This window comes from Festucalex cinctus, chromosome 6 (assembly GCF_051991245.1).
Source record: "Festucalex cinctus isolate MCC-2025b chromosome 6, RoL_Fcin_1.0, whole genome shotgun sequence".
NCBI classification, from domain to species: domain Eukaryota; kingdom Metazoa; phylum Chordata; class Actinopteri; order Syngnathiformes; family Syngnathidae; genus Festucalex; species Festucalex cinctus.
Window position 1 is genome coordinate 8,193,422 of NC_135416.1, and position 15,072 is coordinate 8,208,493.

General features: G+C 42.4%; 2 protein-coding genes across 2 annotated transcripts in view; both read left to right on the top strand.

Annotated features, from left to right (window-relative positions):
* Positions 1–596: 596 nt before the first annotated feature.
* LOC144020783 (uncharacterized) lies at positions 597–3,666 on the top strand. The gene is made up of 2 exons (XM_077524571.1): positions 597–990; positions 1,198–3,666. The coding sequence occupies exons 1-2, from the start codon at positions 834–836 to the stop codon at positions 2,487–2,489; spliced, it is 1,449 nt and encodes a 482-aa protein (XP_077380697.1). The 5' UTR covers positions 597–833; the 3' UTR covers positions 2,490–3,666.
* Positions 3,667–5,140: 1,474 nt separating this feature from the next.
* The window catches only part of fbxo41 (F-box protein 41), a 65,755-nt gene continuing 55,823 nt past the window's right edge, over positions 5,141–15,072 (top strand). Inside the window, exon 1 of the mRNA XM_077524888.1 lies at positions 5,141–5,159. The gene's annotated coding sequence lies outside the window, so the exon portion shown is untranslated. The remainder of the gene's footprint in view (positions 5,160–15,072) is intronic.

The following is a 15,072-nucleotide window of genomic DNA, read 5'->3' on the forward strand; positions in this document are numbered from 1 at the left end:
AACCATGGGAACGAAACCATGAAAAAATAATCATATATTGAGAGGGGAATGCACTTTTGATTATTCATAAAAATCGTTCAACCATAGTATTTAACTCATTCACTGCCAGCATAGGAAAAATAGATATTTGACGTCTTTAGCCGTCAATGGCAGTGAATGAGTAAAAAAAAAAAACACATTTAAATGTGTTTAAAATGTATGGGTTTTTAACAGGGTAGGCTATCTCTGTGCATCCCTGGTGATGACCAGTGGTTATTGTAGTCCTCTTTCTTCTTCTTCTATCTGCATCATGTCTCATCTTTTCCTGGAGGAATTCCCACAGCCGCTTTTCATCATGTCAGCCATATGTTCGGGATGATGAACTCAAGGCTGCCCCCCCTCCCGGGTAGCACGGGTGGCCACTTGTTGCAACGTCAGTCTCCATCCTTGATGGTCCAGGCGAGGAGGGGAGGGCCAGGATGGGAGGAGAGGAAGAGGACAGGCTCGTCACATCCTCTGTCCATATATGGGCATGAAGTTTACACGCAGCGGGGAATCCTCTCACTGGAGCTGATGAATGGGGAGGAGGGCCGTGGAGCCGCCGAAGTGTATATAAGGGGAGCGATGTGAGAGCCACAGCAAGCAAATGACCGCGGAGCTATACAGACGAGAAGGAATATATTGATTTTTTTCCCTCCCATTATTATTATTTAAAACAAGCACATTTGGGAATCATTTGTCGAACACCATCCTCCCCCCCAAAAAAATAAAGAGGAGGGGGTTGAAGGAAAACAAGCCCCGCCGATTTTGCCTGCATATTTATCCTCGAGGCGGACCTTTTGAAGTGCACCATTATGTTGAACAACATGGATTTGAACGCGAAAGATTCTTTTTACCCTCAGTTTGACAACTGCAGCGGCTCTTCTCTGGGGATGGACTCCGGCGCGAGGAAGGACAACCGAGACGCCTTCGGCGATGCGGAGCGCTCGGTGCCCGCGCAGTTCGGCCACGGTGAGTCCCGCTGCACGCGGCCGGGGTGTAAATGTTGCATGCAAGGGAATGTTTGGAGCGATAGAAAACATCAAAAAAAACGGCGACACTTGCCGCGCAGCGTCACGAGTAATGCGCATGCATGTTTATGTAACGTCGCGTCATTGCTGCTTAATAAAAAGCAAAACAATCGGCTTGACAAAGTTTTCTCCGTTTCTGATTCAACAGAAGGAGCCCCCGCGACCCTCAAAACCGAAGCTTCCAACTCGGAATACGCGTTTAACCCTTGCGAGGGCCCCAAAGACGCCTACACCCCGTCCTCGCTCGCCTACTCCGGCAGCTTCTACGTGGAAGCTTCTCAGGGGGCGCCGTGCACCACCGAGACCCTCCTCAACATGATCACCGAGATCGTGGGCATATCCACGATGCAGCTCTCCGACAGCGCCAGCAGCCGGGGGGCTTCATACACGCCCCCAGTGGACAGCGCGCATTTCGGAGACGTCAAGAGGCAACCCTCCAACTACCCTCCCTCCTCTTCCGACCACCAGACGGGGTTCAACCAGGACCAGGCCGAACCCCCCGCCCCGGAGCCGTCTACATCCCAGCTGCAGGGCTTCACCAAAAGCGAGCCCAAGTCGGAGGCGGCCTCCTTCCCCGTGGTGGTGAAGAACGAGTTTGAGAGCTACGAATGGGGGGCGTTCTGCAAATCCGACTGCTTGGAGGGCGGCTTCCACTCGGAGACCTTCCCCATGTCCAACGACTTCCCGCCCGAGCAGCAGATGGACGTGAAGGAACTTTTGGACACCTTCCCCGCCATGTGCCCCAACCCGGACGTGGAGTTCAAAGTGGAGGGGGGCATCAAGCAGGAGCAGTGTTTCTCCGACACGTGCTCCCAGAGCTACACGTACAATGGCTACCTCCCCCCGCCCATGGGCCTGAAGCCATACCCGGAAGCGCCCCCTGCGTCCAATCAGTGCGACTCGGTTTACGCCTCGCCGGCGTTACCCAGCACCATAGACTCCATCCTCTACTCATCCATGCTGCCCGACTCCTTCGCCCAAAGTTACACCACCCGTGCCGCCGCCGCCGCCGCCACTTCCGCCTCTAGCTCCACCCCCACCAAGCCCCCCAGGGCCCGCAAGACCACGTCCGCCTCCTCCTCTTCCTCGCACGGCCCTCCCAAAGAGAAACCCTTCACCTGCCCCATGGAGAGCTGCGACCGTCGCTTCTCGCGGTCCGACGAGCTCAACCGCCACATCCGCATCCACACGGGCCACAAGCCGTTCCAGTGCCGCATCTGCCTGCGCAGCTTCAGCCGCAGCGACCACCTGACCACGCACACCCGGACCCACACGGGCGAGAAGCCCTTCTCGTGCGACGTGTGCGGCAAGCGCTTCGCCCGCAGCGACGAGCGCAAGCGGCACGGACGCGTGCACCAGAAGCAGAAGGAGAAAATGGAGCTGAAGCCGCCGCAAGTGACTCCCAACGCGTGGCCCTTCGCTCTGCCCGAGGGCATTTGAAGAGCGGCCCTCTCCCTCTTTTGCGCACACATACGCACACATTTTAGGATCTTTCCGTCTCGGAAGACACGACTCCAGGGTGGTTTGGATGGAGAGCGCGACGAGGCTGAAAAATGGAGCGCGAGGGTCCCCACGCACGGGTCGAAAGTGGACGAACTCTTGACGTGTCGCCGTCACTGGTGGAGGCAATTGTGGCTGTTGTGTGCATGACTGCTGTTCAGCACCTCTGCATCCGGACAGCTCCTCACTCTCATCGCCCACGGGTGGTTTGCACTTGCAGATTTCTATGGAGATTTTCAACTCAGAATGTTCTATTTTTGCTCTTTTTTGCCAGTTATTGGACTATGTTGCTCAATGCATGTTTGATTTTTATTTGATTTTTTTTCCTTTGAATACTTGGAATAGCGCCCCCTTCCTCCAATCACGCCACTCTGCGTTCGGGGTTATTAAAATGAATGTAAGCTAATATATTTATGGTTTTCGCCATAAAGTTGTCCATTTGGATGACACTTGTTTGTTTATACTTCCTATCATTTAGCCGTCAGTGTTTTTTGTCATTGGATTTTGTGTTGTTCAAATTGTGAAAGATATATAATTATTAATGGCAAATAAATATATTTGTATTACTGTACTTCCTTGTATTTTTATAGCTGAGTGTATATTTTACATTTATGACATTTGAGCCTCATTTTCTGGGGGTGTTCTAAAATCCTTAATAATGTATTGGTTTTCGAGGGCTATCTTGTTTAGTAACTCAGTATTTGAAATGTCACCGTTTGATATCTGGAACTTTTTTTGGCACTTCATCCGACGCCATGTGCACTTGTTGAAAAATGATTTCACATGTACAGAAGTTTGTTGAATCAAGCTAGGACCGACTAGCACATCTTTCGAGTAATCAGGTAGCGCACATTGCTGCAAGCAAGCTCGGGTTCAGTGATGAAGGACTTTTGACAGATGCTGAAACTTGAACACACACACAAAAAAAAAGTTGACAGTTTGGTGAAATTGTCTCCAACAGGGTATTGCAAAAAAAAAAAAAAAAAAAAAAAAGTAATTTAACGCGCCTTAAGTTATATTAACTGTTCAAATTTGTACATACACAGTTTCTACATGAACTTGATATTGATGTTGTTATTTTTATGAAGATGATGAACAAAATAAACATTTTCTGCCAGCTGCTATTTTATTCTTGGTGTATCATTTGAAATAACCAAAATGTGCCTCTCACTTTCGACAGCTTTGAATCCCCGATGAGAGCAGCGGAATGAATACTAGGGCCTGACTGAAAAGGCTTTTGTGAGATTGATGCCGATTTTGATATTTGTCAGAATAGAATTCCGATACTAAATTAATCATTCGATTAATTAAAAAACAAAAAACAAAAAAAACAACGAACAATTGTTTTTTTGTTTTTTGTTTTTTTATCCCTTAAAATAAATAAATAAATACAATTAATTGTTTTTTTTGGTCCCTTAACCCTTCCCACTATAAAGATATGATTGCACTTTTACGTTACTTTGTCATTTAGTATCTACAAAAAAATCGGCCGATTATTTTTTTAAATTTTTTTTATTTTTGCCCCTGTTTTTAGAGAGTAGTGTGTTTAAATGCCAAAAAATGTCAAATGTAAAAAAAAAAAAGAAAGAAAAAATCGTCCGATTTTTCATTACTTTATCGTTTAGTATCTAATTACAAAAATCGGCCGATTTTTCATTATTTTATTGTTTAGTACCTAATTATAAAAATCGGCCGATTTTTTATTATTTTTTTGCCCTTTTTTGGAGGGTGATGTGTTTGCATGCATATTTATCTTGTGTTATTGTTTTCTTTAAAAAAAAAAAAAATCGGGCGATTAATCAGTTGCTCCCTAACACAGGATCCTGTGGCTCCACCCTTTCACCCAAAATTCATGCATGTCGCTGCACAAGGTCTCCTCCGACCCAAGCACATGAAAGGAAACTTTAGTCGGTGCTGCCATTCCAACCGTCCTTGATTTCAAAGATGACATTTCTCTTCTCCTCCGGAAAATCGACATCGAGAGTACTTTTTTTGTGTATCACCAATGCGATAATTTGATCCCTTCTCGCTATTCTTTGCTTTGCACTTTTAGTCAAACAGAAAGGGATAGTCATTTTCACTTAACTACAGGCAGTGATTATGGTCTCTTATCTTTTATATTTTTTCCTTACAAAGAATTAGTGATGTCATCGTCCTTGTAAATGGCGTTAATGCTCTCCTGTTACTGTGTGGATACCAATGGAAATTGAATATGAAATTGATTTGATAGGCTAATTTCTTTCCCAAATGCGTGGAAATGCAATTTCACATTTGCATGAAACCTTTTTTCCTGTCAGCGCCTATTTCCAAACTAAATTTATGCCAAAAATGTGCCCTAGTGGTTAACATGTCTGCATCGCAGTTCTGAGGTTCCGAACTGAAATCTTGGCTCGGGTCTTCCTACGTGAATGTTCACATTCTGAGCACAAATGTGTTGCTCCTGCTTACGTTTTGCTGATATTTCATTATCTTTCTGTGTCATTCTAGAAGCCGACAAGTAGTGATGTGACTTAAACAGCCATGACCTAGTTACGCCAGACGTGTTCCCATGACGCCGTTCAACCGACGGAAGAACGTGACGACGGAAGAACGTGACGCCGAACGTGACTCGTAAGTGTCAAACATACTGTGAGAAGTGTTAAAAGGCAGACAAAGGTGACAAAAGTAGCCACACTATGTACTTAACTACAACTTGGCACATTTCTTCTACAACAGTGTGCAGTTAGCTAGCTAGCTATGCCCACAAGCCGAAAATGCATCTATGCCATAGTTAAGAACGGCTCAGTGTTGTTTCTTAAAGTTCCCAAGCTAGGAAATGCCGCCTGCTGCCCGTCTGCTAGCCAAGAGGAGCCCTGATAGTCTGTTAGCTTGCGAGCTAGCTAGCGGTGGCTAGAGCTTATCGTCGTGGTGTGGAAAGCCTCTCAGAAAGTTGAAAAAAGTAAAAAAAAAAAAAATGTTTTTGACACAGTAAGATGTCCATCCATCCATCCATCCATCCATCCATTTTCCTGACCACTTATTCCTCACAAGGGTCGTGGGGGGTGCTGGAGCCTATCTCATTTGGCTTTGGGCAGTAGGCGGGGTACACCCTGAACTGGTTGCGAGCCAATCGCAGACAGTAAGATGTAAAAATCGGAAATATCTGAATGTAAATGTAGCAAGTAAAAGTGAAAAGTTGGCCGAATAATAAACATTTAAGTAATGTGCGGTACTTACCTAAAAACTCAACATAAAAGTGGAAGTCAACCTTAAACATTTCTTGACAATAATATGTTATGTGATCTCATTAAACAAGGCATTCTGATTCATATTACGTTTATGGAATATGAGTAATGAAGCAAAATCCAGCCATTTTTATCCATCTCAGGGGGCGGCCATTTTCCATTTGCTGTTGACTGAAGATGACATCACAGTTGCTCAGGCAACGACCAATCACAGCTCATCTTGTTTTCTGAAGCTGTGCTGTGATTGGCTTTTAACTGAGACCTGAGCAACATGATGTCATCTTCAGTCGACGGGAAGTGGCAAAATGGCCGCTCCCTGAGATGGATAAAAACTGCTGGATTTTGCTACTTAAAGGGACACTTTACTTATTTAGCCATTTTTGGCAGTCAAACATTCATATTTTGCCTATAATAAATTTGATATTTTCATTTTTCATGTACAATTTGTACCATTAGAAACACATTTTGCAACTTGCTGTCGACTGCAAATGACATCACAAGGGCTCAGGTAACCAATCACAGCTCAGCTTGTGAATGTCACATGACCAAACCTAGAAACAGGTGAGCTGTGATTGGTTACCTGAGTCCTTGTGATGTCATTTTCAGTCGACAGCAAGTTGCAAAATGTGTTTTTAATTAAAGGTACTATTTGTACGTGAAAAATAATGAAAGTATCAAATTAATTATTGACAATATATGAACTTGTTATTGCTATAATGGGCTAAATAAGTGATGTATCCCTTTAATTCATATTCCACTAACACAATATTAACCAGAATAACATATTTACACTAGTGGTGCTACATAGAACATGCAAAAAAATAAAAAAATAAAAATAAAAATAAAAATAAAAAATTAGGGCTGGCTTCCCCAGTTTGCAGCATTAAAATTTCTAGCAAGATTTGATTTGAGCCTCACTTGGCGAATCCCATATCTAGTAATATCAAATATACACAACAGCATGCAGGAAAATTAATGTTTGGTCAACTGTATTATTATTTTTTTTTAGTTGTTAAAGGTGAATATAACTTTTTTTTTTTTTTTTTTTTAAATCAAGAAAATAAAGCCGACACATGATTTTTAATACTATAACCACTGTCAGGTTATGCTGCCAGTTTTAACATGACAAAAAGTGGTTTTTTTTTTTGAAAATTTCAAGCACAATTACCAGTTATTTGTACTTGGTTACTTCCCACCACCGCAGTTGGAGCACCGTGAATTGCACGTTCCATCCTCTGCTGTCTATCAACACTTACAGCAACACACACGCGCACGCACGCCATCACACAATAGCACACACGCGCACTCATTTCTGCGTGTTGTTTTAGTGGCAAAAGCTGTCCAGCGATGGATAGTGGAGCTTTTTGAATTGCAGCAATGTGCAGTCACTGTGACCATTATCCCAACACTTGAAGACTGAAGAGTTGTTGAACTCTGGCCACCGATGAAATTTCTGCATTTGGGCGCTCACATTTTCATTTGCATACTGTAAATGGTGCTCAATATAGCTTCGCCGATGTCGTCTTTATCGAACTGCGTGTCCCAGCGAAGTCCACAAAAAAAAAAAAAAAAAAAAGGACATAAATGAGTTCTTTCCCTGCCACTGACATTTATTTTGCCAGCTCCCGCAGACATGCATAATTGCAGAGGCCATTAAGTAATCGCGCAAGAAGGGCATATGTCTGCCGCTGAGATTTCTCACGACGCGGACCTCCGCTGTGAATGGTAGCACATCAAGTCCATTAAATCTCTGCCAGGTGTTACAAATGCAAACATGTTAACATTAGGCCCGCCGGAAGAGGAGGAAGGCGAGGGGAGGGTTATTCAAGGTTGTGTGTGTGTCTTGTGCTGCTAATGTATTCGGAATGGAACCGTGCGCGGATGTGTTCTTACTTCTTCATTGTCTCATCCAATTAATCGCTTGATGCAGGATTGCTCCTGGATAAATCAATATAGAGCATTTATCTGCCGCACCAAATGAGCACTTTGGCTCCAGATTAAGAAAACCTTTCGAATTGACAGTGAGGGATTAGATTGGCCCGGATTCCGAAGGATATGTGTCACTGCACAATGTTTTATACTTAATCAGTGATTTCGCTACACTGTACGGACAAATGTATTGGGACACATTGGAGAGCTGACGGAAACATCCGCAGTCAAGGAAGGCACAAATAAAATAAAATAAAATTCATGACCAAGCTCACATCTCAAATAATCTCTCAGCATTGCAATGACTGGAATTGCCTTTAATCTGTTCCAGCTCACCAAAATAACACACAAAAAAAAGTAAAATAACAGTCGTCGAGACTCTATTTCAGGGGTGGCAAACTGGGGTCCCCGAGGGTCGGAGTCCTGCAAGTTTTATAGATTTCCCAACTCGAAGTGCAGCTGATTCCAATGAACAGACTCGTTATCAGGCTTCTGCAGAGCTTGCTGATGATCTGATCATGAATCAGCTGTGTTGAAGAAGGGAAATGTCCAAAACTTGCAGGACTCGAGGATCGGATCTTGACACGTGCTCTATTTTATGAACGCGTACAGAAATGAGGTCATGGTACAAAATGTAAAAAATAATAATATAGTATATAGTGTATATATATATATATATATATATATATATATATATATATATATATATATAGTATAATACTGACACAAATATAAATAGATACGGTACATGGAGCTGGTTAAAAAAACAACAACAACAAAAATCCTCGGTAAACTGTAGTTATATTAGTTGTTCTTCGTAAAGGATATACAGTGGATCCTTGATTTAACTTAACAGAGCTAGAACCAATGGACTTTGGATATACCGGACAGAAAATAGTGTCCAGCTAACTGAAAATAAGTTGTCAAAGTTTGTTAGTTGCCCACAGAGACGTGTTTCCAGGTTGTGATGCTGACAGCTGGCTCACATTCCTATGTGGCGGCCATGTTGGCAGGGACAACTCTCCCTTCAAACCGAATGGAAAGCATGTAACAGTGGTACCAATACTTACGAACGAAATTTTCAAGTTACGAAACGTCTCAACAGCAAAATATTGCCTCTTGTTACGAAAGAAATTTCAAGATACGAAAGGTAAAAATACAGTACCGAACGCAACATACTTTCAGCTATGGCTATTACCTAGCATCGTTCTGGCCTCCCATTGTCTAAGAGGAACCTCTATCGTATGTATCAATGAGCGTAGATAATAGATAGATAATAGATCGGTCTCTATGCAGCGTCCTCGTCATTCATCCCTCGGGCCATGAGGTGTTACGTTTTTCGTAAATGTATGGACTAACGGCCGACGAATTTGTGCACAAATTCAAACAATTGGTGATTGATGAAGGCACACTAAGTTTTTAATTGTGACGAGACGGGCCTTTTTTTGGAAAAAGATGCCTCGCCATACCTGAAGTTTCGGAATTTGTTGAAAAGAATCACCCAGAAAAAGTGTTCACCAGTCGGGCGATCGCTCAGTAAAATGATGTTTGCCTTGGACATTTTCGAAGGATTGTTTAAAAAAAAAAAAAAAAGCAAACATCCTTGGATCAGTTCTTTACAAAACACCTGGCAAAAAACACTTCTGAGAGAGAACATGAACCAAAGAGGGCAAAAAACGGTTGACCATCATTTTCATTCTTTACTCTCTTCTTTGTTTTTTACATTATGCACAACTCTCATTTATTGTGCAATAATCTAATTGTAACATGTATTTATTACATTTTTTATGCATTTTTATGCTTTATAAAACATTTATGTCTGAATGGGAGGCTTGGAACGGATTTGGGCATTTACATGGAAAATGCGTCTCTACTTACAAAATTTTCTACTTAAGAACTTTCTTCCAGAACCAATTAATTTCATAAGTAGCGGTATTAGCTTAGCATCGCTGTCAGCTATCGTGTTACCAATTGAAGTGATTTTCTTTTTTTAAAGTTGGTCAACAATTCAATTTGTAATCTTAAATTGGTTCAACAATTATATTTTCAGCGTGTATCAAACTGCTGTTTTTTGTGTGAAATGAGTTGAGTTGAATTCACGTCTTTGAAAATTCCTAAATGAAGTCGTTTGTTCGTGTCTCAAGAAACCGCTGTCTAAAAAATTCAACGAGAGCCACTTAAATATGTGGCCCGCGTTTGACGCACACTAAAAAAATCTTTGCGACGAACAGATCACCGCCAATTTCCGAGTATCCGCCAAGGACACAATTATTGATTAGGATGTTGGTGTATTCTTTTTTTTTTATTTAACATGAACAATCAGTCAAGAGCGAACAGGCGCTCTCATCCAGTGTAAATAGCAAAGGTAGTTAAGTGGCCCATCTCCACGTCAAAGCCTTTCTCATCTTCGGGGCCATTCAGCATCTTAAGCCCACCTGGAGTGGAACAAGTGCGGCCTCCCGTCGTCCCTCGAGAGTCCCGCATCCCGGTTATCCATGCTTGAACTCCAAACAATTCTCCCTCTACAATAATAATCCAATAATGACTTTGGCTGAATTCATTTGCTTGAGCGATGGGATCGGAGGCACTCGCCGCGTTTGGAGCTCCGGATATCAGGTCACCTCAAGTGCCAATTAATAATCACAGTCCCACTCGAGACAGTCTATATGGTCTCGGGGCGCTTCTGGATGGATCTGTTGCGGGGCAATCACGTAATGTTATGCGCACCTTTGCGAAATGTTGCACCGGGGGGCCCGTCATGGTCCTCGGGGTGGGCACAAGTAATCAAGGTGTATAATCGCACGGCGCTAACGGCAATCAGGCTCGGCGAATTAATTTCCCTCGGATCGCGCATCGGGCCGCCGGTCCCGCTTCGGACCATGAAGAAGGGTGTAGGTGGTCTGGAGAGCGCAGGTGATTAAAACTCGGAGAAGGCGCTCGCATGGCCAAGGAGCTCGTTATGCAAACATTTTTCAAAGTGCTTAATTCCTCGTCTCGGGTTGTTCTGCTTTCCCATTTCCTCATTTGTGTTGGTGATGAGGCGAGCACAACAAAGTACTTTCTCTTCTCCGCTTTCCTTCCGAGTCAACCGAGGGGGCAAGAAGTCCATCGCTATGGCAACCATGTCAAAGGACATGCGGTATATGTCGCATCCCGAGTGAATGGGAAGCCGTGCACATCTTGCTAGCTGAATGACTTCTTTGGCATCCAATTTCTTTGGACAATTTACAGATGCCCTTGGAACATCCACATTCCGCCTTAAGCTGGGGATGGACGGTTGGGGAAGTCGTGTACGGACATTTTGATTTATTTTCTGTTTTGTGGAGTGATGCGCGCGAGAGCCAGTGATGAAACACGTGCTTGTGTTGAAAGTGAAAAGAAATTAGGGCGTAATGTAACACCATGTCATCAAATGTTCCATTCTGTTTGGATCAGCTAGCTGCAGCCCAATAACAGCCTGATGCTCAAGCCATAAAAAAAATGCTAAAATTATTTGTAAAATTAAGAACAAAAACAACAATTCATTTTAGGCGATTATAGAAATAATAATAATCATGATTATTTTAAATATTGAAATAATGATATCAAAATTGAACTTTAAAAATTACTTACAAGAACAACAATAAAATAATACATTAATAACAAGTATTAGAATAATAATGTATTTAAATAATTGCGAGTGATAGACAGAAATGTTCTTTTTTCAACGCTGATACAGATTATTAAATTCGCTCCCAGCCATTTTCATGGAAGCAATCCCGTTCGCTCCCGGCTGTTTTACTGGATTTTGACTGATTTTGCAAGGCCCACAGAATATTGTGTTCTATTGCTATCAAAACATGGAACCTATCTAAAGAACGATTAAAGTCTCTTCTTTCATCAAGGAAAAAAAAAGAAGTATATTTCTATCTATTTCCGTTTTGCAGCAATTAGAATATAGCTACGTTTAATCATTTTTCACAAATCTATTTAAAATTGTGAGTAATTGAGCTTTTTTTCAACATAGCCCTGGTTGATCTCCTTTGCTTCTGCTGCCACCTGCTGGCCATTTGTGTAATAACTACAATTTCTGCAACCGTTCTTTGCAGTTGAGAGGCTTCATCAAAGACTTATGTGTGTATAAGTATGCTCTTACATAAAAAACAAACAAACAAACAAACAAACAAAAAACTAAAACGTATAAATACGTCTTTGGGACGCCTAAAACATTAAAAAAAAAGTTAATCAAGGAGACTGATAACCGATATTTCAAGCCAATATTCATTTGCAGTGAAATAGAAAATATTAACATTAAAATTTAAAATAATTACTTTTTTCTTTTTATTTTAAACATAAACAATTGACTTTTTAAAAATTTATTTATGATTTATAAGGGTTAGCAGCATGTCCGCCTCCCACTTCTGAGGACTCGTGTTCGAGTCCAGGCTCTGGCCTTCCTGGGTGGAGTTTGCATGTTCTCCCGTGCCTGCGTGGGTCTTCTCCGGGTACTCCGGTCTCCTCCCACATTCCAAAGACATGCATGGCAGGTTAACTGGGCGCTCCGAATTGTCCCTAGGTGTGCTTGTGAGTGTGGATGGTTGTTCGTCTCTGTGTGCCCTGCGATTGGCTGGCAACAAGTCTAGGGTGTACCCCCGCCGACTGCCCAAAGCCAGCTGGGATAGGATCCAGCACCCCCCGCGAACCTTGTGAGCAATAAGCGGTCAAGAAAATGGACGGATGGTTTATAAGCTAAACTAAAAACTAAACATTTAAATAGTTTTCTACTCTAAACAAAGTGTTCTAAACTTTCAACATAATTTCTTAATAAAATAAATAAATAAATAAATAAATAAATTAAAAAAAAGTTCTCAGTATCAGCATCATTTTTATTTTTATTTTTTTTTATAATGTAGAAATTTAAATAAATCCATTAATGAAAGGTTCCCTGTAACTCACTGAGCGACATATGTAATGCTAATGTAGCTAATTTGGGCAATAAACATAACTACATGCATTAAAGTAAAGCATTTAATAAATGTTTACATATCCCGTAGTTCATTTGGTTCCCATTTTAAATTATGTAATTAATTAATTGACTAGAAAAAGCAGGATGAGCGTACGCAGTAGATATAAATTTTTGAAGACGTCCTCATAACATTAAATGTCGAAAAAATTAACACATAACTGGTGCGCTTCAAATTTATCGGGCAAAATATGTTGGGGAAAAAAAGCCTTTTTAAATCAGTGATTAATCACGATTAATCAAAATTCCAAGATGTGATTAATCTGATTAAAAAATTAAATCGTTTGACAGCTCTAATATTTACCTTACGTTATTATTCATTATTTGAAGGTACCACTATATAACTGAAGCTGACGGAATATTTGAATAGATGATAGCTGCTGTGTCCAAAAATACGCCTCATTTGGTTGTTTAGAGTGGAAATATAACCCATTTCCCCTCACAGCTTTAACATATAATGAGGGCAACTTCTTTTGGGTGCATACGTCGTATAGCACACTCGGTGACATGTGGCTAAAAGCATCCCGGATTGACAGTAATGACTCTGAAGGAAGTTGGCTGCAAAAAAAAAACCTGTTGCCTGCTGTCACAGCAGCACACGCACCATCGCGCACGTTGCCTTTACACCAAAGACGAGCGAAAGGGACGTCTTTCTCCGTGCACCGTTGTTAACCCTCTCCCTGTAAAAACACGTGGCGGCGTGACCGCGTGTCCGGCCTAGCAGTGAGTGATTACTTTAGTGCTTTGACATTTGCGGCGGCGGTAATGAGGCTCGTGCCTGTGACAGCCGTGTCACTGGCAGCAGCCGCCGCCGCCGCCGGTGTCTCTCATCGGGAAGGGAGGCTCGGTGTGGCCAAACACTGACACACTCGCTCTCTCTCTGTCTCTCCTTCCATAATCACGGCTCACCTGTAGCGAGGCAGACAAGTCTGGGGGAACTGTGAATGTGTGTTTTAGTGCCCGGTAAGGACTGGTAGGGAGTGCCTGATTGAGCTTGTTTCTGGATGTATTAGTTTACTGTGTACAGTGGCTAGAACAAGTCTCCACTCTCATGTTGAAATGCTCGCTCATTGTCATCATGGTTGCTACTTCTTTTTGCATCTTTCTTAGACCTTCACGATATCCACTTAAATGCTGGAATATATCCCCACTGCAGGACTTTTTCTCGCCACAACAACAAGGCGCTCTAGCAGACAGTTTTGGCCACGACCAAAAAAAAACCCCCAGGAAAACCGCAATGGAGAAAAACGGTTTAACGTTTAATAAAATGTGTATCATGAATTTAGAAACAAATACAGTAAAACCTCCGCTGACGAACGCTTAAGCTCACGAACTTTTCGCCTCAAGAACATTAAATTCGCGAGCATATAGTCTCTGCTGACGAACTAGTTTTCGGCGGACGAACCAAACCACGCGGTCGAACAACACCACGGTGGCGGCCACGAGAAGCTGACGCACGCTCACGGCGTCCCAGTTCGTCACCCCCTTTCTTTTAGTGCGGACGCGGTTTGTGTTTGATAGACATTTTGGAACATATTGAGTGTACTTTTGCTATTATGGGACCGAAAAAGACCCCACCACAGGCTAGTGTTAAGCCTAATGCTACGTTCTCACCAAAAGCGAGGGACGGCGAGGGACGGCGAGGGACGGCGGCGCGTTTGCATTGTAGTCAATGGAGTTCGCGCCACTAAAAAAAGCAAAAGTGCTATCACGTGCCTCAAAAAAGGAGAAAATAGTGCCACGGCTGTTTAGTCCAAGGAAAGAGGTGAAAGTAGTTGGCGGTGCTCACTTTTTGTTGACTCGCTAAAGTGCTCCACTTTCTTGTTCACCAAGGGACACGCCTCCTCCGCTCCGGTGAGCACGAAAGCGCGAATGAGCGGCAACCGTTCCATAAACACTCGCGAATGAAGTAAGTCTGCCATTGCTACCATCCTTAAGAACTACCATCACAAAGGTAAATAAAACGACTTTATTATACAGTACAGTTTATTTCTTGAATTACAATACAATAGCACATTTATTATACATAAAATAAGGTAGACTTTTGTGTAGTTTTAAGGCTTATTTAGTAGAAAATCATGTTTTATAGGGACCTGGGAACGGATTATTCTCATTTTAATGGTTTCTTATGGGAAATAAATGTTCGGAAGACAAACTTTTCGCCTTACACACACTTTCTGGGAACCAATTATGTTCGTGAGCTGAGGTATCACTCAATGTGAATTTGCTTTCAAGGTGAATTCTTGTGAATGTAGCTAATGTTGGATTCGCTAACTTTTCGGACAAATCTTGGCAAAAATCAGGGCATCGCCGCTGTCATTAGCGGCATTTAGCCACCTTTAGCGATGTTTGGAGACAACACGCAAAT